The following is a 23,639-nucleotide window of genomic DNA, read 5'->3' as shown; positions in this document are numbered from 1 at the left end:
TCTAACCTGGGTCCTGAGTATACTTGTGCCTAATATTATCTGTACTTACCCAGGTAAGCCACTGCCCAGCCCCCAAAAAGGAGAATTTTTTTTTCTGATCCAAGTATGGATCCCAGCTAAACTCTAGCTCCCCCTGCCCCAAATAAGATTCTGCATAGAATTTATACTATGACCAGTATCCAATGAATGTTTGCTAAAATAGCAACAAATTTAATATTCAAGTACAACTAAATTTATTATTTACTTTAAAAAAATTTATCTGCGGTGCCACTGAACATATTCTTCCTTTACTTAACTATGGAAAAACCAAAGGAAGATTAAAGAAATCCATTTAGTAGAGAGAGGAAGAGAGAGAGAGAGAGAGAGAGATCAAGAGAGAGATCATTCCAGTGTTTCATAATGGTTTCTTTTTTTCAGATAGAGACAGAGAAATACAGCACTAAAGTGTGGTAGAAGCCAGGCTCAAACCTGGGTCTTGTATATGTCAAAGCATCACATTATCCATCCAAGTGAGAGTGAGACATTGCATCATTTTAAATGTACCTCTGTCAAGATATTTTATGTTTAAAATATTAGTTATGATGAATTCACTGAAGATTTATTTTTGAAATACTATTGAAAGTGTAATAAAATATCTACACATTATTTAAATCAGAAGAAAAATAAAGTATTCTCTTATGTTTTGGCATGATAAAGCATAGTGACATTTTTACTTTAGGAAACTGAGAGGACAGATATTCTTGAAGTTCTTTACATTCAGACAAGTTATTTTCCAAATCTTACGGTTTTGCTTCAGCTCTAATATTATGGGAACTCCTTACAGAACAAGAAAAAAATTTTTTTTCAAATGTCTTGTCAAATCTCAGGCATAGTTTAATTTCTTCCTAATTTTCTGATCTTTTGAAACTTGTACATATTGTTGTTTATTAGTGCTGAATGCACAGCCATCAAATTAAAATGTCTCCAAACTAAGTATTTATTTTGTAAGTACCAAAGCTCTCTTCAGCTTAAGAATACTAGATAGTCTTTGTGCACTGTATTGGAAGCCATTTTACATATTGACATTAACAACTTATTGTGCCAAAAATGTGGGAAAAAATAAGCATTAAGTAGACCATGAAAGGATATATGTTTATAGTAAATAAACTGAAGCATGCAGTAAGGGCATGCAAGTTGTGCCTCAGCTATTATCATGATTATTGGGGTGAATTAAAAATGTCGCTACTCTGTGCATGTTCATAAATAGTTACAAAAGTGCCATGAGTTTTGATTTAGAGTTACAAACCAATTTTGGCAACTAGTGATATTTGTAGCTTCAGAATCCACAAATAATTAAAGTTGGTGGTAACTTATTTTTTTTTCAGAATTGGTGAATGGCTACGAAATAATACAGGTTAATAAATAATATGTTTGTGTGTGTGTGTGTGTGTCTGTGTGTATGTGTGTTCGTCCCTCCAGGGTTACTGCTGGGGCTTCGTGCTGATACTACAAATCCACTGCTCTCGTGCTAATTTATTCAACTTTTAAAAATATATAACAGAGGGAAATTGAGAAGGGAGGAGAAGATAGAGAGTGGAGGGGAAGATGGAATGAGAGAGAGAAAGGCAGACACTTGCAGTTCTGCTTTACCACATGTGAAGCGGCCTCCCTGCAGGTGGGGAACCAGGATCCTTGAGTGGGTCCTTGCATTTGATACTATGTAGGCATGACTCGGTACAATAAATATGCCCCTAGCATATTTATTGCTAGTATTATAATTCAACATTAAAGTAAAAGGTGGGCTCTACAGTCAACTGCTATTAATCACTGAAGAGAAAAATATAACTAATGTATGAGGCTATGCTATTGTAATTTAAAAAGGGGATTTAAGTACAGTCTTTTTTTTGTACTTCTAAGTATATTAGACATACTGAGAACTGAACTGTAACAGTAAGAAGAAAATACATGAGAGGGCAAGAACTTTAGATATAATTTGGAGAAATAAGTTAAACACAATTATAATGAAACTGGAAAGGTATAGAAATATATGAAAATAGCACACGGAAAAGATCAAAGTTTATAGAAAGGGGGTTGTTACATGCTGGAAAATGCAGACCTTGGAGACAGGATAGTAAAGGCCAAAGACAAGATATTTGGAGTTGACTCTCTTTAAACAATGTAACTATATGTAAGTTATATTTTTGGAAATGTAGTCTGGCAGAACACATAACATGGACTACTGAAGTTGAAGTGAGGGACCCATGGATAAACTCTACTAGTAAACTATAGGTGAGGGAAGAATAAAACATGTAATAATAGCATAGAGTCAAAATCAGATCCATCTCAATATAGTGGGAGATAGATCCTCAAACAGTTCATATGTAGGGATTTAAAAATATGGTAAAGATTAAATACATGGAAATAACTTCTGATAACCCTGATGTTTTATGATCCTCATATTTCCTGGATGCAAGGATTTATCTCCACTCAAGCATCTTTCTCTTTCCTGACAAAAATTTTTGTTGATTCCACCTCAGTGTTTTCCAAATTTTTTAATGTGACCTACTACAAAACAAAATATTAATATCAATTTAAAAATTATTAAACTGAAAAATATATATTTGACAAACTATTTAACATCACTCCATGTAGTACACTATGGTAACATCTATTGAGAAGCTGATCACAAATTGCAAACAGGTAATCAGTCAACATTTGAAAATCAGTGTTTATCTAATATATTTTCTAAACCCAGGAAATGCATTTCCTATTGGTTGGCACTAAAAAAAAATAGTAAAATTATACACCAATTTCCATTTTTCCCAAATTCAGACTATATTCTAAATAAAATTTTCAGTTATATATGAAAGTGAAAGCAGTGGTAGTGATTTTCAATAAGTCAAACATCAAATTATCAGTATGTTGATTAATAATAGCATTTTGTTACCTCATGAGGACCCATAAACATTATTTCTCCTATGGTTTCATTATCGGACCTATTGCATACAAAGGAGTGAATTGACATATACAGAAATCATTATTACCATAACTATATCATATTTTATATTTTATATATTTTATATTATATTTTATATTTATATAATTATATAATATAAGCTGTATCTATAGAGATAGTAGATATTATCCAATTTCCCTGGCTAAATTTTCTGGTAAAGACTGCTTAGTTTGGAATTATAATAGAATTTTCAGTGCTTGCATTCATATAACACAGCCTAATGTTTTATAACCTGGCTAGAAAGCACTGTGCAACTAGGAAGACTGATTTTTTTCAATCATAATAGGGGAGGTAGGAAAACAGTAGAGTGTGATGATTAATAAAAGTGCTAAGCTTCAGTACATGATTTTGCTATTTTTTTAACTGTATCCAATTAACCTACATACTAATTCATGATTCTAGTTATTCAGCCTCTCTACTCATTTTTTACATGGGATGTGGCATATAGTGAGAGTCCCAAAATCTAGGTACTTCCTCAAACGGAGGTGAGATCCTGACAGAAAAAAAAAGCCAAATATCTTAGAACTATATGTATCTGTGAGCAATGTAGATGTGTATTTTTATATCTCTTCTGCCAAGGATGGAAAAGCTAGTAATCTATGACACCAACAAAGGAAAATGAACACTGTTGTTATTTGTTCTCACTTGTCACAGAGGAAGCAAAGAATATGGCAAAGAAAGTTGGTTTCTGAAAAAAAAAAGTTAATTCCTTAAGGGGGATTACAAGGCCATTTTAATTTAGAGAGTAAAATGAGATTAGAGGAAAAACACTTAAATCAATAATCAAGATCCCTAGCTTAGCTGAAATTAAGTTGTGTACAGGGCCCTAATTCCCAGCTGACGATATGTCCTAGTCATAAAGAGCTGCTGTTGTTACTGCTTAACAGTCTAGGAGAAAGAAAACTTGTACAACTAATGACTTTTTTAAAATTCATTTTTGTATTTTTTTAAATATTTATTTATTTCCTTTTGTTGCCCTTGTTATTTTATTGTTGTAGTGATTGTTGTTGTTGTTATTGGTGTCGTTGTTGTTGGATAGGGCAGAGAGAAATGGAGAGAGGAGGGGAAGACAGAGATGGGGAGGAAGATAGACACCTGCAGACCTTCTTCACGGCTTGTGAAGCGACTCCCCTGCAGGTGGGGAGCCGAGGGCTGGAGCCAGGATCCTTACACCCGTCTTTGCACTTTGCACCACGTGCACTTAACCCACTGCGCTACCGCCCAACTCCCAGACTCCCAACTACTGACTCTTTTTAGGTACTTTTTAAACTTTGTCATTGCTGTGAATATGAAAATAAAAATAATACCAGATAAACTTCTTAAATGAGTGAAAGGTTATAAAATAAACCTTGCCTGCCAGAGCAAAGTAAGAAAAACGATACCATGCACAAAAACTTAAAAAGACGGCCACTGACTGAGTGAAACTAGATCCTCATAGGCGAGTACAAAATATGCAGGACAATCAGCTGAAAAGAGAGAAGCAAGAGCTTTAAATTTAAGATTATGTGGTACAGTTTATCAAGTAGAGAAAGCTATGTAATATAAATATATGATTTTTTGTTGAATGAAACATATAACAAAAATTTTCAACTTCTGCCTGTAAGTGAGATCATCCCATAATTCTCCTTCTGTTTCTGACTTATTTCACTTAGCATTATTTATTCAAGCTCCACCCCCAAGATTGGCTGAAAATGGTGAAGTCACCATTTTTAATCTCACTCACAAGCAGAAGTTCAAAAACAAGATCAGAAAAGAAAACCCAAAGCAGAACTTGGACTGAAGTTAGCGTATTGCACCAAAGTAAAAGACTCTGGAGTGGAGTAGGGGGGGAAAGTTCAAGTCCTGGAACAAGGTGATAGAGTGGTCAATGGAGGTTGTATTATTATGTAGAAAACTGAGAAATGTTATGTATTGTACAAACTATTGTATTTACTGGTGACTGTAAAACATAAATCCCCCAATAAATAAATTATGTATATATGTATGTATATATAAAGCAAAGTGTGGTAGGTAGTCCTGTCCTTTAGAATTCCTCATGACATCCTTCAGTGTTTAAATGTGGAGACCAGAGATCCAGGTAAATTTGCTTTCTCCTGAGGTTTCTCTCCTTAGTGTGAACATACATGCCTTCTCTTTGTATCCTCACATGGCCTTTCTTCTGTGAGCATACACCCCTAGTATTTCTGTACATACTGGTCTCTTCTTTTTATAAAATACAGTATTCATCTTCAGAAGCTAAGGGAACCTTAAAGGACAGTAAATATTTTCTTTTACAAAGAAGCATGTGGTAGAACATATCCTATTACTGCTTCCTACAGTGTTACAGTATTAGATAAGAGTGGAATTTGTGCTTGTTTCTTACACACACTGGCCTTTTGATATATCAACCAGGTCTGCACAACCTTGGTAATATTACCTCATCCCTTATTTAAGGAGCATCCCCTGTTTGAATTTGACATTGTTGTTATCACTCTGAGTTATGGCATTTGTATAGCTTTGGCTACTCTACCAGACTTCCTCTGGAGAATATCATTTAGCATATTTAATCAGTATCACTAACTTTCTCTCCTTTTCTTTCTTTCTTTCTTTCTTTTTTATTATCTTTATTTATTGGATAGAAACAGCCAGAAATAGAGAGGAAGAGGGAAGCTAGAGACAGACAGAGAGACACCTGCTGACCTGCTTCACCACTCGCAAAGCTTTCCCCCTGCAGGTGGGGAACAGGGGCTTGAACCCAGGTCCTTGTGCACTGTAGGATGTGTGCTAAACCAAGTGCGCCACTACCCGGCCCCTCGTTTTATTTTTCAATGAGGACCTCCTCGGAGCAGCACCAATCTCAGATTCCACAGTACTGAAGATCAGATGCTTCTTCATTCCACTTAATGCCCCCCTTCTGTACAGAACCTCAAAGCAGATTCACTCTACTATCTCTTGCAGGAGCTCTTGATCCTAAATAGCCTGGAGAAGTTATCAGCACTGTGAAAAAAAAAATTACCCATTCAATCTATTCAGAAACTCCACAGGTCAAACTGTCTTATATCATCTTGGAGCAATGAAATTAGTGGGAAGACAGTCAGTGATTTCTGCAACAATATTTCTTAAATATTTTTCAAAATGAATCAGAGTTTCTGTGAGATTTGTGGCAAGGAAGGAAGGGAGGGAAGAAGACAGGAAGGGAAGAAGATGGGGAGAGATGGAGGAAATCAGCCAGTCAGTCAAGTGTTTTTAAAGACTGACTTTCTATCTTAACTAGTGAATATCATGGCATATTTGCTTCAGTAATATATAGGATCTCCTAACACCTATATTTCTTGATACATAAAACCTAATAGGAGGTATCCTGAATTATAATCTGACTTAATGAACTTTATTAGTTCCTAATTACCAATGGAAAATTGATGTGCTTCCAGGATAGATACTCCAGATCATGGATATAAGCCATAGTTTTGTGACTCCTTGTTGTTGGATAGGACAGAGAAATTAAGAAGGAGAAGACAGAAAGCGGGAAAGATAGACACCTGCAGACCTGCTTCACCACATAGGAAGTGACCCCCCGCTCTGCAGGTGGGGGGAGCTGGGAGCTCAAAATGGGATCTTTAAGCCATTCCTTGAACCATATGTGCTTAACCCGCTGTGCTACCACAGGATGCCCTCACTTTCAGATTTGTATAACTCTCATTGCACCATTCCACAAAGTAATGTTTACACTACCAAATACATTCTTCAGTGGCAGGGTGGTAGTAGTAATGTATAGGGTGAACTCAATGTGTTTAGTGAAGTGAAAGCTAAATTTTAATTCAGGAAAAAGAGGCCCTTTCCTGAATTGTTACTGTATCTAAACCTGAGGCCTAGAATTGAACATTCACAGTTGCTTTCCCTCCATTGATTATGTCTTACAGCTCCTCAAAAGTTTGTAACTGTGCTAGTGTGACCTTAAAATTTAAAATTCCTCTTTTTTTTCTTCCCTCTAGTGTTATCACTTAGGCTTGGTGCCAGAATGATGAATCCATTGCTCCTAGTGACCATTTTTCTTTTCTTTTTTTTCTCTTTTCTATGTTATTCGTTAGGACAAATAGAATTTGAGAGGGGAGGGGAGTACAGAAAGGGAGAGAGAGAAAGATAGATCTGACCTGTAGATCTGCTACACCACTAATGAAGCGTCCCTGCTGCAGGTGGGGAGCAAGAACTCCAACCCAGATCCTTGTGTGGGTCCTGGCACTTAGTAATATGTGTGCTTAATTGGGTATGCCATCATCAAGCACCGCCCCCAACACCATTTTTAATGATTAATTAATTTTATTAGAAAGAGAGAGAAAAGAGCATTGCATTTAATATACAGTATATTACATATGGCAGGGGAGGACCTTGAATGGAAAAAGTGAACCAAATTAGGTAAGGATCAATTATTTTTTTTCATATATTTTTTTATTTATTATAGTTTAGAGAGAGAGAAAAGAGAGGCCAAAACACTGCTCAGGTCAGGCTTATGGCTGAGCCAAGGATTGAACCTGGTACCTCAGAGCCTCAGGAATGAAAGTCTTTTGCATAACCCTGATGCTATCTCCCTGACCTAAATATCATTATTATTATTAGTAGTAGTAGTAGTATTGTTGTTATTATTATTATTATTATTTTATCAGCATTGGGGTTTCACTGTTCTAGGCCAACTTTTTCAGATAGAGAGTGTGAGTGGCAGATAGGAACAGAAAGATATTATAGCACTGAAATATCCTTTAATGCTTAAATACTCCCATGTGCTGCATCAGGGGTTCAAACTTGAGGCATAGCAATGCAGATGCCTTCACAGATGAATTATCTTGCCAGCCCCTATTTGATTTTTTTAAAAAACTACCCCAATGCCTAAACCATTGCCTTATACACAGCAAGCAATCAATTTGACATATTTATATTTTCACATGTACTGGAGGGCATAAGAGTGAACAAATTAGAAATAATTCCAATTTCATTGACACCTAGTGGAGATAAAAGCCCTAAAGAGATCATCGTGCAGATAAATTATAATTTAAAACTGTGATATACTTCAAAAGAACAACAAACAATGCAATACAGGCAAGCATATTTGTCACCCTATAAATGTAGACGATAGGGCAAGCCTGATTTACTACTTTCTTTTTTAAGTTAAGGTAAAGGAGCAATTATTCATCCTTAGCTCAGTGTACAGTACTGACTCACTTATGCATGGATGTAGAGTTGAAGAGGAGTCAAAGACTGTCATTTGAAATGACTCTGTATTGAGTAAAGCTGACTATCAAGACAGAGAACAAGGGCTTCTTAGAGTAAATATAACATCTTCTTTCACATCACATTTTCATGGCTGGTTAGTTCTACAAACTGGATATTTCCTTTTATATTTTTCCAAGCATGAATGACAGATATAGGAAAGTTGAAAATAGAATATGTTCACTGATTAAAATAATAACGAATATATGCCACACTATATATTTATGGAAGCTGTGGCAATCTGATAAGGCCTTTTAGAGGAAGTTGAATACAAAAAGAGATGTAAAGGGTGAGAAAGCAGTGTTTGAGTAAAGAATAGGAAACACAACTGTTACCCAAAAAAATGGAAGCACATTAATAGGTCTCAAGTCTGGGCAAAGGAGTTCACATGCATAAAGAAGTCTGGTGAACCAGAACTAACTATAGAAAGTATGGTGGAAAAGAGTAATTAAGTAGAGCTGTAGAGCTAGGAAGAAATCACAGCATGTGTAGCCTCACAGTCCCCAACTGCTCTCTAAATTGGAATATCAGTGATCTGCCCTTTGTTGTGTATTTTTATTCCAACTTCATATGAGAGAAAGAGAAAGAAGGAAGCTGTGATACAACGGGTTCTTAAGCCACTGGGATCAAAAGAGAAACCTCAGATATGCAAATTCTGTGCTCTACCAGCTGAGCTATTTATCCCTGCATACTTAGCCTTTCTTGCCACACCTCCACCCCACCACATATTTTTTAGCCGCATCTTTTAAAAATATATATATTTATTTATTTATTTCCCTTTTGTTGCCCTTGTTGTTTTTTATTGTTGTTGTAGTTATTATTGTTGTTATTGATGTCATCGTTACTGGATAGGACAGAGGGAAATGGAGAGAGGAGGGGAAGACAGAGAGAGGGATAGATAGACACCTGCAGACTTGCTTCACCGCCTGTGAAGCAACTCCCCTGCAGGTGGGTAGCCAGTGGCTCCAACCGGGATCCTTACACTGGTCTTGGTGCTTAGTGCCACCTGTGCTTAACCCACTGTGCTACTGCCCACCCCCCACCACATATTTTTAATTGGTACCACAATCATTCCTTTAGACCTTCAACTGTACATTATTAAATCTTACTATTATAATTTGTCTTTGCCTTTCAGTATCTAAGCATTTTGTTGTTGGGTTAAGCAGAGAATTCATCATGTAGCTAAGACTATATTGAATTGTTAGCCTACCTTAAAATTCTATTTTCAGGGGTTGGGCGGTGGCGCAGTGGGTTAAGCGCATGTGGCGCAAAGCAAAGTGTAAGGATCCCGGTTCGAGCCCCCGGCTCCCCACCTGCAGGGGAGTCACTTCACAGGCGGTGAAGCAGGTCTGCAGGTGCCTATCTTTCTCTCCTCCTCTCTGTTTTCCCCTCCTCTCTCCATTTCTTTCTGTCCTATCCAACAATGAACAACATCAACAATGGTAATAATAATAACCACAACAAGGCTACAACAACAAGGGCAACAAAGGGGAAAAAATGGCCTCCAGGAGCGGTGGATTCATGGTTCAGACACCGAGCCCAGCAATAACCCTGGAGGGAAAAAAAAAATTCTATTTCCAAAAGGAATTAAGCCAAAGCAAAATAGTAAGATTTGTCTCCTCAATGCATTTATAAAAAAATATTTATCATCCATAAGAACTCTGTCATTTAGAAGTCAGTGATAAGCAGAACAAACAATCATTTCCCACTTTCCATAAACATGTCTTTCTTTCTCTGTCAAATCTATGACCTGCATTTTGAAACTGGCAGAAGCACTGCGCTTCTGTTTATAACATGCACTTATAGCTCCAGCTTTTTCATAATCCCTGCTGCAAAGAGAAATAAAATAAGTCATTCCTTCTTGACCTTTATGTTCCATAAATATTTGGTAGAGTACATCTCAGGTAGTAGGTGCCTAACACTGAAATCATCTCTCCACAGAGTACATTCTTAGGAAGAACAGATTTCTGATGAACAAGTTATAGTTCCTGAAGTTAATCATGAATAAGTTCTGTGATCTCCATATTGTCCATAGAGGAAGGGACTGTAAAAGAAAATAGAGAATGCTATGGGTAGTAAAAATCTACATCAACATTATAGGTGCATATTTGCCATAATGTGACTATAAATACAAATCATGCAGCCAGTCATAAAAAGGAAACACAAAGGAAATAAACTTACAACCAGTATATATTGAGCACTTACCATGGGTCACATATTTTGCTAAATTAAGTATTATATCCAAACTTCATGAGAGCTTTTCCAGGCAGCTATTATCAGTCCTAAATTATAGGCTAAAAATGTAAGGTAAGGGGGGAACATTAACAGAGAACCATGTATGAAAAGAATGGCAAAAAGAAGGTGCATTAAAGCAAGTAGGGAGAACTTAGACAAAAATCTTAGCATAATCAGCTCTCTCTTCTTGCATAAACTCATAATTAGTAACTTAAAGTTAGAAATTTTCAGGGGGCAGATAGCATAATGGTTATGCAAAGAGACTCTCATGCCTGAGGATCCAAAGTCCAGTGCAACTGGTAAAATAAAAAAATCCTCTGCAGGTATAAAGTTTTCATATCTTGCATTAAAAGCCTCATCATTTAAGATATGTACCCCAAAATGAGCACTCAATAAAACAAATTATTTTTAATTTTTATTTATAAAAAGAAAACAATGGTAGAAAACGTGGGATAAGAGGGGTACAATTCCTACCACCAGAACTTCGTATCCCATCCCCTCCCCTGATAGCTTTCCTATTCTTTATCTCTCTGGAAGTACGGACCCAGGGTCATTATGGGGTGCAGAAGGTGGAAGGTCAGGCTTCTGTAATTGCTTCCCTGCTGAACATGGGCATTGACAGTTCAATCTGTACTCCTAGCCTGTTTCTCTCTTTCCCTAGTGGGATCTGACATTCCAAGGTATATTTGCATTCCTGAGTCCCACCAGACTATAACATTAAAAGAGACAGTTTTTCACTGGTTACCACCTTGGGGTGCTTCATCCACAGCAAATTGAAACTTTTTTTTTTTGCCTCCAGGATTTTCTTTCTTTTTTTTTTTTCTTTATTGGGGGATTAATGTTTTACATTCAACAGTAAATATAATAGTTTGTACATGCATAACATTCCCCAGTTTCCCATATAACAATACAACCCCCACTAGGTCCTCTGTCATCCTTCTTGGACCTGTATTCTCCCCACCCATCCACCCCCACCCCAGATTATTTTACTTAGGTGCGATACGCCAATTCCATTTCAGGTTCTTCTTGTTTTTTTTTTTTTTTTTCTGATCTTGTTTATCAACTTCTGCCATCATCAGTCTTCTGTTTCTGACTTATTTCACTTTACATGAATTTTTCAAGGTCCATCCAAGATCGGCTGAAAACAGTAAAGTCACCATTTTTATCAGCTGAGTAGTATTCCATTGTGTATATATACCACAAATTGCTCAGCCACTCATCTGTTGTTGGACACCTTGGTTACTTCCAGGTTTTGGCTATTACAAATTGTGCTGCTAAGAACATATTTATACACAGATCTTTTTGGATGGATGTGTTGGTTTCCTTAGGATATATCCCCAGGAGAGGAATTGCAGGATCATAGGGTAGGTCCATTTCTAGCCTTCTGAGAGTTCTCCATGCCTCCAGGATTTTCGCTGGGGCTCAGCACCTGCACTAAGAATCCACCACTCCCAGCAGCTGTTATTTTTTTCATTTTCTATTTTTCTTTGACAGGACTGAAAAAAAATGAGAGGGGTTAGGAGATAGAGAGGTAGAGAAAGAGAGACACCTGTAGAGATGCTTTACCACTCCTGAAGTGGACCCCTGACAGGTGGAAAGCAGGTTCTTGAACCTGGGTTCTTGCACAGGTGATATGTGTGCTTAACTGGGTGCATCACCACCTGGTCTCCCTAAAACATACTTTTTTTTGAAGGATAAGCATTTATTTGTCTCAGGGCTTTTATCAGAGTCAGGGTTTCATAAACATCCAGTGGGAAGCTTTCAGTAAATGTCAGTTACTGGACAGCATCTTTATACTCATCCTCTGCCTAACTGCAGCTCTCTGATATATCCTGGATGCAGTGTATACATTTACCTGGAGCCCTAATTTTATAACTACCTCCAAGGGGTGTAAGGACTTAGGTTCAAGCCCCTGACCCCCACCTGCCTGGGTGGTTAAGTAGAGCTGCAAGTGACTCTCCCTCTCAATGTCCCTCTCCCTTCTCAATTTCCCATCTGTTTCTATCCAATAATAAATAAAAATTAAAAAATAAAAAAGTAAAACCTTAGATGAAAAAATAACGGGCGTGCACACACACACACACACACATGCACAAGTATCTGCAGATATTTCAGCAGAAACTGCAGACTAGAAGGGACTAACATGGCACATTCAAAGTTTAATAAGAAAAATATCCAAACAAAAATATTTTATCTGGAAAATTTGTCTTTAAAAGTGACACAAATTATTTTCTGGCTAAGTAACCTCTAAAGGAATTCATCATCACTAAATAAACTTCATATGAATGAGGTAGGGAGTTATTTGAAAAGCCACTCATCAATAACAAGAAAGTTAAAGCATTGCTTATAAAAATATATGCGTTGCTGTTAGCATTAACTATATACTAAAGACAATGCATCAGTGTAAAACTAGTTTAGAATTTAAGAAAGTAGTAGTGAACGGGAGTCAGGCAGTAGCGTAGCGGGTTAAGCGCACGTGGCACAAAGCACAAGGGCCTGTGTAAGGATCCCGGTTCAAGCCCCGGCTCCCCACCTGCAGGCGGTTGCTTCGCAAGTGGTGAAGCAGGTCTGCAGGTATCTATCTTCTTCTCCCACTGTCTGCCTTTCCCTCCTGTCTCCATTTCTATCTGTCCTATCCAACAACAACAACAGCTATGACAACAACAATAACTACAACAAGCACAACAACAAGGGCAACAAAATGGGAAAAATAGCCTCCAGGAGCAGTGGATTTTTAATGCAGGCACTGAGCCCCAGAAATAACCCTGGAATCACAAAAAAAAAAGTAATAAACATAGCTATAGCCATAAATAATAACTTAAACGATGGCCATAATTATATAGCTATCAAAAGTTACTTTAAATGTAAATAGAATAAATAATTCAATAAAAAAATTGGATTGTGAAGATAATGTGAAGGCAGTACACAAGACTTTAATATCTGAGATCTCAGAAGTCACAGCTTCAAACTTGTATACTACTGGATATGCAAGAGTAGAGAGCGCTCTTTTTCTTCCTTTTTTCCCCACCTCCATTGCTGGAGTTTGGTGCCAGCTCGATGAATCCACAGGACCTACTGGCAGACATTTGTTTCCATTTTATTGAATAGGGCAGAGAGCCACTGAGAGAGGAGGGGGGAGAGAGAGGTGAGAGAAAGACACCTGAGACCTGCTTCACTGCTTGTCAAGTGTCCCTGTTACAGGTAGGGAGCAGAGGACTAGAACTTAGGTCCTTACGTGGGTCCTTGTGCATGGTACTGTGTGCACTTAACTGAGTGTGTCATCGCCCAGCTCATTTCTCTTTTTTCTATATGTAATATCTCTCTCATGAAAATAAACAGAAGGGACTCAGGCTGTAGCGCAGCGGGTTAAGCGCAGGTGGCACAAAGCACAAGGACCGGCATAAGGATCCCGGTTCGAACCCCGGCTCCCCACCTGCAGGGGAGTCGCTTCACAGGCGGTGAAGCAGGTCTGCAGGTGTCTATCTTTCTCTCCCCCTCTCTGTCTTACCCTCCTCTCTCCATTTCTCTCTGTCCTATTCAACAACGACAATAACAATAACTACAACAATAAAACAACAATGGCAACAAAAGGGAATAAATAAAATAAATATTTTAAAAAAAAGAAAATAAACAGATAATTTTTCTAAATCCACCAACAGGTTGCCCATAGAAATGTTTTAGAAGGGGCCAGGTGGTGGCATACCTGGTTGAGCAAACATGTTACAATGCACAAGGACTCAGGTTCAAGCCCCTGGTCCTCACCTGCAGGAAGGAGGGAAGCTTTGTGAGAGGTGAAGCAGTGCTGCAGGTGTCTTTCTGTCTCTCTTCCTCTCTGTATCTCCCTTCCTCTCAATTCCTGGCTGTCTCTATCCAATAAACAAAGATAATTTTTAAAAAGAAATGTATTAGAGGGTTAGGGATATACCTGTACTTCATGTAAAGAAGCAGACCAGAGCAGGACAAGTTTGAAAGATGATGAATGAGTCATCTTTAAAAAGCTGGGAATTATATGGAATTATACCCCTCTTATCCTACAATCTTGTCAATCATTATTAAATAAAAAAAATCTAGGATGCACTGACTTTGTAACTTATTCCTTTAAGTAAAGATTTTGTTAAATACCCATTATGAACAAAGCGTAATTTATGATCAATTTCCACCACCAAAGTAAAGATGTTAGATGTTCAGGCTTAATTAATTCATTGTTCCCCTAAGTGGCCCCTCAATTGATTGTTTCCAAATTCAATTGACAGAGAGAAAGAAAACTATGTTTTCTGTTCCATTGTTGTTCAGGTTTAGTAAAGGTCAATTTACTGACTTGGAAAATAGCACAAAAGCATTTATTTTACTTATTTTTGCTTATTTGAGTATATATTTTAATAATGTGTGTCTGTATGCATGCCCTTTGGTGATGTAAAAGCCTGAACCCTGTATTTACCATTTTGATAGAGTCCGTGTGTGCATACAGATCTGCATGTACAGCACAGAGTCACTGACCCACTGTCAACAAAACATGTTTCGTGAAGTGTTTTCCCAGAAATGGAAACGTACTTGCACAAATTGCTTCCCATTGACTTGCTCTCTCTGTTAGCAGCAGCATTCACTTTGTGTGAAAGCTGGAAGGGATTAGGATGCAGACTGAGGTCATGGACCTCAGCACAACTAACTGCCATGTACAGGGATGAAAGCTGCAACTTTTGCCTCATTAGCACCATGTCCCCTACTGAGCTAACCATCCATCGGCAATTGGAGAACTCTGAAGGTTAATTCTTTCTGCCCATAGGTAGAGTTACAGCTCAATGGACTAAGCCATTAAAAACACTATCACTCCAACCAAGACATTTTAAGTGGGAAAAATGGCTGGTAGTACTAAAAGGTTAAACGAATTGAAAACACCACTGGAAACAGGCTTGCATTTTTTTAAATGGTTGCATAAAATATTTAGTGATTTTTAAAGAGGTTATGACTCAAGATATGTTTCAGCCATGTCATTGCCAGGAACTATTAAAATAAACAGGACAAATAGGGCAATTACGTATAGATACCAACAGCTTTAAAACAAAGGAGAAGAGGAAAGGTAGCAGCTTTATTGTTCTTTTAAAAACAAAACCTAGGTACATTTATTTGGAATTAGAATAAAATCCCATTAAAAAAAATAGTTTGAGTGAAAGATTGCTGAAGCTAAAAAAAAAAAAAATTATGACTATTTCCTCCATAAGGGAGTGCTAGCTAACCTTAGCTAATATATCACCATGAGACTGTGTACATAACAGACAGATCAGTTAAAAGGGATGGCTTCTGAGAACACAGCTATCATAGAGCTTTAGACAAACATCATGATTTGACTTTACACTTCTTAGACTCACAGTTATATCTCATCTTCAATAGACATCCTGGTTTTTATTTCCGTCTTTCAGAATCTTGAAGACAAAGCATCATGTGAGAGCCTCTCTCTCTGTCTCTCTCTCTGTCTCTCTCTCTCTCTCTGATACAAACTCATCAGATGGAGAAATGAGTATTAACACACTGAACTACACTGAACTGAGTCCCACTGTCGTCCAGTGTAAAGTAAATGTTAACATATCCCTGCAGCTTCGGAAAAGGAAAACCAAAAAACTCATTTTGAGTACTACTGCTAGACTGAGGTCAATAGTTGATTACAAATATGAGAAATGACAAGGATCTGGAATTCCAATAGAAATAGGTAACTGCTTATCTTGATTTTCTGGAAAGAAACACAGGAGTGAAAGATAATAATCTGAAAATAAGTAAGACTTTTTGATCAATAATGATGTTCTGTATGCCAGCTTCTTAGAAATGTCATACAATCTTTGAAATAATAAGTAGGTGTAAATGTTAAAGTAAAATAGCTAGGGAGGGTAGACCCAGGTTTCAACTGAGGAAACATACCACTTGCCTCAGCTTTGCCCATAATCTACATTTTATCAGTAGTGAAGTAGTAATCATTGGTTCACAGTTTATGGGATAACGTATGCTAAAAAGAAACACAGATGACTTTCATTACAAAAGGAAGAACATTTATTTTAGGGGATAATTTTACAATGGTACAACAGAATAGAATATACAGATATATTATAATGGAACAGAAAATGAGAAGTGAAAGTTTATATTCTGATTTTTTTCTTCTGAAGTATACTTGTGAAGCTATTTATAAACCCTAGAATTATGCTGCTGAGAAAGAGTCTCAAATATCTTATAGAATAATATTTGAGGATCATAAAACAATATGGGGAGGCACTTCTCCCCTTACCAGAAATCAGTCTGAAACTATCATTGAGTACAGTATTTTCTATGTAACAGTAAACCTTCTATCTAATTTACAGAACTTCTTTCAAATAGTTAGCAACCTTCTAGATGAAGAAAACAAGGAAAAATGGGAAGATGCACAACAGGTAAGGCTGGAGTTACTTCAAAAGTTAAAGTGAAATTGCCTAAGTTAAAATATATGTGTGTGTGTGTGTGTGTGTGTGTGTGTGTGTGTGTGTGTGTGTGTGTGTGTGAATAGATGACTTACTATTCCAAAAACACAACAAACAATTTTCACATTTTATTTGGCATTGTATCATGCTAAATTTGAGGGAAACAAACTCTTTTATCATAGCAATTATGAAAAGAATGGTGTTTATGAATGTGAGCAAACAGATCTAAATAATTTTATAACTTTGTTAAAGATACACAATAACTATTTGCCTTTTCTGTTTCTTTGCTGTATGTAGACTATGAGAAAAACAAAAGAATCTAAAAGCACATATTGAACACTGAATATGTGCATTAATTAGTAAAATAATGTATATTTTCTATATAGCACAACGTATACAGGTGTACATTTTTATTCACAGCTGCATACCATAAAAAACTAGTTCTCTGGGTCGGGCGGTGGCGCAGTGGGTTAAGCGCACGTGGCGCAAAGCGCAAGCATCAGCATAATGATCCCGGTTCCAGCTCCAAACTCCCCACCTGCAGGGGAGTCGCTTCACAGGCGGTGAAGCAGGTCTGCAGGTGTCTATCTTTCTCTCCCCCTCTCTGTCTTCCCCTCCTCTCTCCATTTCTCTCTGTCCTATCCAACAACGAACAACATCAACAATGGTAGTAATAATAACCACAACGAGGCCACAACAACAAGGGCAACAAAGGGGAAAAAATGGCCTTCAGGAGCGGTGGATTCATGGTGCAGGCACCGAGCCCAGCAATAACCCTGGAGGAAAAAAAAAAAAACCTAGTTCTAAAATATCTTTTCGCCTTGTTTGATCACTACAGTAACTGTCTATACTGGTTTAGTTACTGTTAATGAGTCATTGTTATTGGTCATATACTGACATATCAGTAGTAATATTATTTCTAAATTATAGACTAGAGTTTAAGAGATGGTAAGTATATTTTTAATTGTATGAAAATTTAATTGTTAACCATATTTAAGTTTTCTGTTTGACTCTTGTTACTGATTTCAAGAAAAAAAATCTTGAATATAAAAATGACTGCTGAGTTTCATGTGAATTGTTACTCTTTTTCCCCTTTGTAATCATTGCAAGGCCTTCAAGAATAAAACATGTCCTTTATTCCTATTTTGATAGGAGTTCTAAATATAGTCTAGTGTGGCTCCCCTCATTATTAGGAATAAATTCTGTGCTTCTAGCCATAGCAAGGAAAAAAATTACTTCTTAGTTTAAAAACCCAATTCTCTCTTTTTCTACAAGTTTGAATATTTGTCCTTGAATTTATTTCAGAGGAGAACTTCATTCACTCACTAAAAGAAAATGGTGTGTTTCCTTAGAATACAGCTGCACAGACTAAGTACATCTTCCAGAATGTGGAGGCTATTAATTATAGATAAATTTAGAGCAAATGTATAATACCCTATTTAAAATAAGACTGCAGATCATCAGATGGTACTATTTTTCATGCAGTCCCAATGGGAACAAATACTGAATGGTGGCTGAATGTCTCCTCAATGAAAATTCTAAATCCATAATCTATCTGTTTAATTGTGATTTTTTAAGCTAGCTATTTTCTTTAAATATTTCTAGTAGTAATAACTCTTAGTTAATTTTCAAAATAACTATTTGAAATAAAAAAGAAACTGTTTTAAAGTTTTTACAAATAGATATATCATAAATACAATCATATGGTAAATACGTTTCCAAGTTTCTGGCACAAAGGGTGAACTTGAAAAATGAAAATTTGTCAAAGATAATTCCCTGTGGGTCTTCTTACCTTATTTTAGAGGAACAATCTCAACAAAATCCAGTGTAAACCATATTCCTATATATATGTAAAACTGAGTAAAATAGGAATATTAATATCAGAAGATTTCTTATGAGTCGAATTTAATACTTTTGAACAATAAATAAAATCATTTTAAAACTTGTTAGCTACACATGAATCCCTGTTATGAAAAATCAAACTATGCTTAGTTAAAACATCATAGTGAAAACAGTCAACAAAAGTGGAAAAAAATGACTACTCAATATAATACTTATATACTACACTAAGACTCTGATGAGGATATATAAATCCATTTCAGGCTACATAATATAGGTATAGTGCTCTTTAATTCCTTTTGAATTTTTCCCCACTAGTGCTTCACTACAATGGGGTTGGGGTTTTTTCAAAGGGAGACAAAGATAAAGAAAACACCACAGTACACTGAAGCTTTCTCCAATGAGGTGGGGGATGAGCTAACATGTGTATATTTATTATACTGGAAATTCATACTTCTCTTAGTAAGAGTGTATGTACTGCAGCTAGAGTGCCAAATATGACTCATTGTTATATAAATACAACTGTTAATAATATTTGTAAATATAACACTGAACAAAAAAAAAGCTAAGTTGCTCCACCAGATAGATGCCCTATGACCTACAAAACTGAAAAAATTTACTCCCTGACCCACAACAGAAAATATTTAGCAGCTTCTCCTCTATAGTTGACAACAGGAAGAAAGATATAATATTAATAAAAGCAATCTATTGCCAAACAAGCAGACCTCTTATAAAGGTATAAGAGAAAGGAAAGTTTATTGTTAAATAATGTTAAACCAAAATGCAATGCACATCGCAATCTTTGAAATTCCAGACCATGAGACACTATAATCATTATATGTAAAACTTTCATGCATGAGTCTCTACAGCCCCAAATTCAATTCCGTATACTGTATTAGGGATATAAGGGCTGGGGTGTTCCCCCCATGGTTATAAATTCATCATACTTAAGTTCAGCAAAGAATTGAGAGAAAAGCATGATTTTCACAAATTTTAAAACTTTTTCAGGAAAAGCAAGAATATACATGTTAGAGTACACATGGTGGGGGGGGAGAGAGACAGTTAGATGCTGGTTCAATCCCCCAGCCCCCACCTGCAGGGGAGAAGGCTTCGTGATTGGTGTAACAGGTCTGCAGATGTCTCTCTCTATCTTCTTCTTTATCTTCCCTTCCCTCTGGCTGTCTCTATCAAGTAAATAAAGATAAAAATTTGATAGAGATAGATAGATAGAGAGAGAGAGATGCATATATGTTGAAGCTTCTAAGTAGGCAGAGAGAGAGAAAGTGAGTGAGAGAGAGCAAGCAACTAGGCCCAGGCCCACAACATCAACTTTCATAAATTTCTAAGCCCTGCCTTCACTTCCTTTCTGAGCCACACCCACACCTGTTACCACTTCTATTTCCTGTGCAAGTTTTTTTTTTCTTCCCCACTGACAGGAGCATGTGTGCCAGTGGGGTACAGCTAAGAGTCCATGTTTCAGATGTTCCTGGTTTCCAGGCCTAACTCAGTGTTTGTCTCTGTACTGACCCCTACAATACCACTAAACTAGAGTTGAGCAAAGAAAGAGAAATCTACACATAATTACTGTAATCCACTAACTTTTCCATAAAAAATAGAAACTAAAGCAATGTACAGTTTTAATCAATCATCAACTAATTAGTTTAGCAACTTTAAAAGGTCAAAATGCAATCAGTTTTCCTATTCATTGTCAAAAGCAATAAACATATGGAAAGTGGGGTGGGGGGGAAGAGAAAGAAAGGAAGAAATTTCACCTTTTTGTGTAGCCACCTACAAGCAGTGTGTCCTCAAGATAAACAACAGCTAGTAACTAGATAAGGCTTAATAGTATCACTTGTCACATACAGTTAGTCTTTAAAAACTGGAATGTCCTTTTTATTCTGTTAATTGGCTTTACACAGAGGTTTTAACAGAAAGCATTTCACATGTCTTGATTATTGAATGTGGTTTTGCAATTTGGAGATGCCACTTTAAGTTTAGTTCTTACACAAAGAAACAGAAAGATAAAGGCACTATCTTCCTTGATGATTATATTTCAAAGAAAGACATTTTGGGCTTTTTAACTAGGAAGCTATTTAGCATTGTAAAAGAGGCAGATATATTTCAAAAAGACAGAGGAAGAACAATTAGTGATACTCCAAAATAAATTTTCTGCAAAATAATTTCAGGGAACTAGTTAGGGATGGGAGTCTTTATATTTATCTGGGACAGTTAATTTGTACTTACTATACAAACTCATATATATATATATATATATGTATATATATATATATATATATATATACATATATATATATGCACATAACACAGAAACGAGAAAAAATAGGATAGTGGCTGGAAGCTTGGAGCTGAAAGAAATTTCATGCACGTGAAATAGCTGATGAGCTTTCAGAATATATATTTAATGACACTTTTTCTCAAATCTTCTAAATTAAAAAAACAATAACACAACAGGACCAGAGAGATAGCTTTGCTTATTAGAGCAACAATTGACATATCCAAGGCACCGGAAGCCTCAGGACCATTTTCCAGCACTGACTTCTGCCAGCGCTAAGCAGTGCTCTGATGTCTCTTTCTCTTTTCTCTTTCTCTATTTCTCATGAATAAATAAAATGTTTTTTTTAAAAAAATCTATTATAAAGCATAGCTATATTCACATACATTTCTAGCTATAGCAGCATTTTTTTTAACTTGTGAATAATATGGCCTCAGTGAGTTTTAAATCAGTATAGCCACAACTTATTTAAAAATATACACACTGTTCTTGCTACTCTCCCTGCACAAATTATCTCCCACCTTTTTTTTTTCTCTCTCTCCTCCAGGGTTATTGCTAGGGCTTGGTGCATACACTATGAATCCACTGCTCCTGGAGGCCATTTTTTTTCCCCATTTTGTTGTTATTGTTGCCGTTGATGTTGTTGTTATTGCATAGGATAGAGAAATCGCAAGAGGAGGGAAAAACAGAGACGGGGAGAGAAAGATGGACACCTGCAGACCTGCTTCATGCTTGTGAAGCAACCCCCCTGCAGGTGGGGTGCCAGAGCTCAAACTGGGATCCTTATGCCATCCTTGGCTTGATACCATGTGCACATAACCCACTGTGCTGCCAGCTGACCCCAACCTTCCACCTTTTTGTACCACTGTACCTGTCATTGTAAATTTGAAGTCACTGAAACACTTTGATCTACTTAATTTTTTTTTCATGGCACAAATTGTAATATTGTTGGGCAGCTAAAAGAAATCAACCTTACTTCAAATAACTCTCTCCTATAATATAATCATATACTGCAGGCAGATTCATTAAGGATTATGGGTTATGTACACTAAAATCTCATCTCTGTGATCTTTTCTGTGGGAGTCTGCATACAATGCTAGAATCAATTCCTCTTTTCAAAAGCATTCAGTTGTTTGTAGTGTCTGAAGTTGTATGGCATTTAGGATTCTTTTGCTTCTGTACATGTGAAGTACCTGTACTAAAGCAAATATTATCTTAAAAGTATTGCTAGTGTTTTTATTTATACAATACCAATTACTATTATTAGAAGCTAATATTTATGTCAGAATACTTATCATCTATTGACTTAAAAGTTTGCAAATAACACCATACTGTCAACTATTTTTTCCTTTCTATATTCACCATATAAATGCGAAGTAAAAAAAAATCTAAAAAGCCCCCAAATTTCAATGCCTAATCCATGTTATGGTTATTTGAATAGGGCAGTGCATTGAAAGTAAAGACATGTTATTTTAAAGTAAACAATTTGTTAGCTATTTTAAGACCCTTAGATTTATGGATGATTAATTGCTACATTATAGCATTTCCAGTTCTTGCTGTGTGGTTATCTGTAGCCATCTTCAACTATTAATAATTTTATTATTAATAAAAATAATTACTTAAAAAGTAGCTGTTTCCAGGTGTAAAACTTTCTTCATTTTTGTCTCTTTGTAGAATTTTTAAAGTACCAGTTATATATTCTGTTATATAGATTTTATATCACATTTAATCTTTGTTAATTTTCTTAGATTTATCCAGGATCCATAGAGTTAATGCAGGTGATTGAAGATTTTATTCACATTGTTGGAATGGGGATGATGGACTTTCAGAATTCATACTTAATGACTGGAAATGTAGGTAAGAAATAGGATTCATTCCCAAAATATTACTGATTTTTTTAATTGCAAGTATCTATACCACATATTTCTAAATATAATACCCATTTTAAATCTTTAAGTATATGTGAATAATATATTCTGAATACTTGATGTCTGGTTTTTAGGTGAACATAATTAAGTCACACACAAGAGCAGCACTCATTTTTATGCATCTGTATACATTTGTATGAATGTATATACCTACTATATATATGTTAATGGTGATATGTGATTTTTCCATATGCTACATTTTATTGCCACCCAAACTACCTTTGATTCTATATATTTTTAAGTGACTTTTCATGTCCTTCTATATATTGTTCATGAGGATGCTGTGTTACTTTCTTGTTAGATACCCCAAGGAATTGTTGAATTTGCCTATATTCTAGAATACTTCAGAAACTCTTTAAGAGATATTATGGTGGTACTATTAATATAATTTTTTCTGAGTTACTTCTAGAATGCAGTGGATCTGTATATCTATGTGTACTGGATTTTATAATGCCAGCGTACAGAGAATGATGACATTTCCTCTTTAATTGCCTGTAATCATGAGCCTAATGGCTGGAAAAGTTCATCTGAGTATTTGGGGGGGGGGGGTCCGTTTTGTAGATAATTAGTTGGCCTATTTTAGTTATATTTCAAAGAGCCCATGTCAATACTAGTTTTTTTTTTTTTTCCTGAGCCTGACAACTGATATGCAGGTGGACCCAAGCTAT

At 36.2% G+C, this 23,639-nt stretch overlaps 1 protein-coding gene across 1 annotated transcript in view; it reads left to right on the top strand.

Annotated features, from left to right (window-relative positions):
- Positions 1 to 23,639, top strand: part of ADGRB3 (adhesion G protein-coupled receptor B3) — a 923,209-nt gene that overhangs the window by 478,415 nt on the left and 421,155 nt on the right. Inside the window, exons 10-11 of the mRNA XM_060189990.1 lie at positions 16,816 to 16,884; positions 22,792 to 22,900. Coding sequence (XP_060045973.1) covers positions 16,816 to 16,884; positions 22,792 to 22,900 — 178 coding nt within the window. The remainder of the gene's footprint in view (positions 1 to 16,815; positions 16,885 to 22,791; positions 22,901 to 23,639) is intronic.

The sequence above is a fragment of the Erinaceus europaeus genome, chromosome 4 (genome assembly GCF_950295315.1).
Source record: "Erinaceus europaeus chromosome 4, mEriEur2.1, whole genome shotgun sequence".
NCBI classification, from domain to species: domain Eukaryota; kingdom Metazoa; phylum Chordata; class Mammalia; order Eulipotyphla; family Erinaceidae; genus Erinaceus; species Erinaceus europaeus.
Note: the sequence above shows the minus strand (reverse complement) of the source record. Positions and strands in the feature narration are given on the sequence as shown.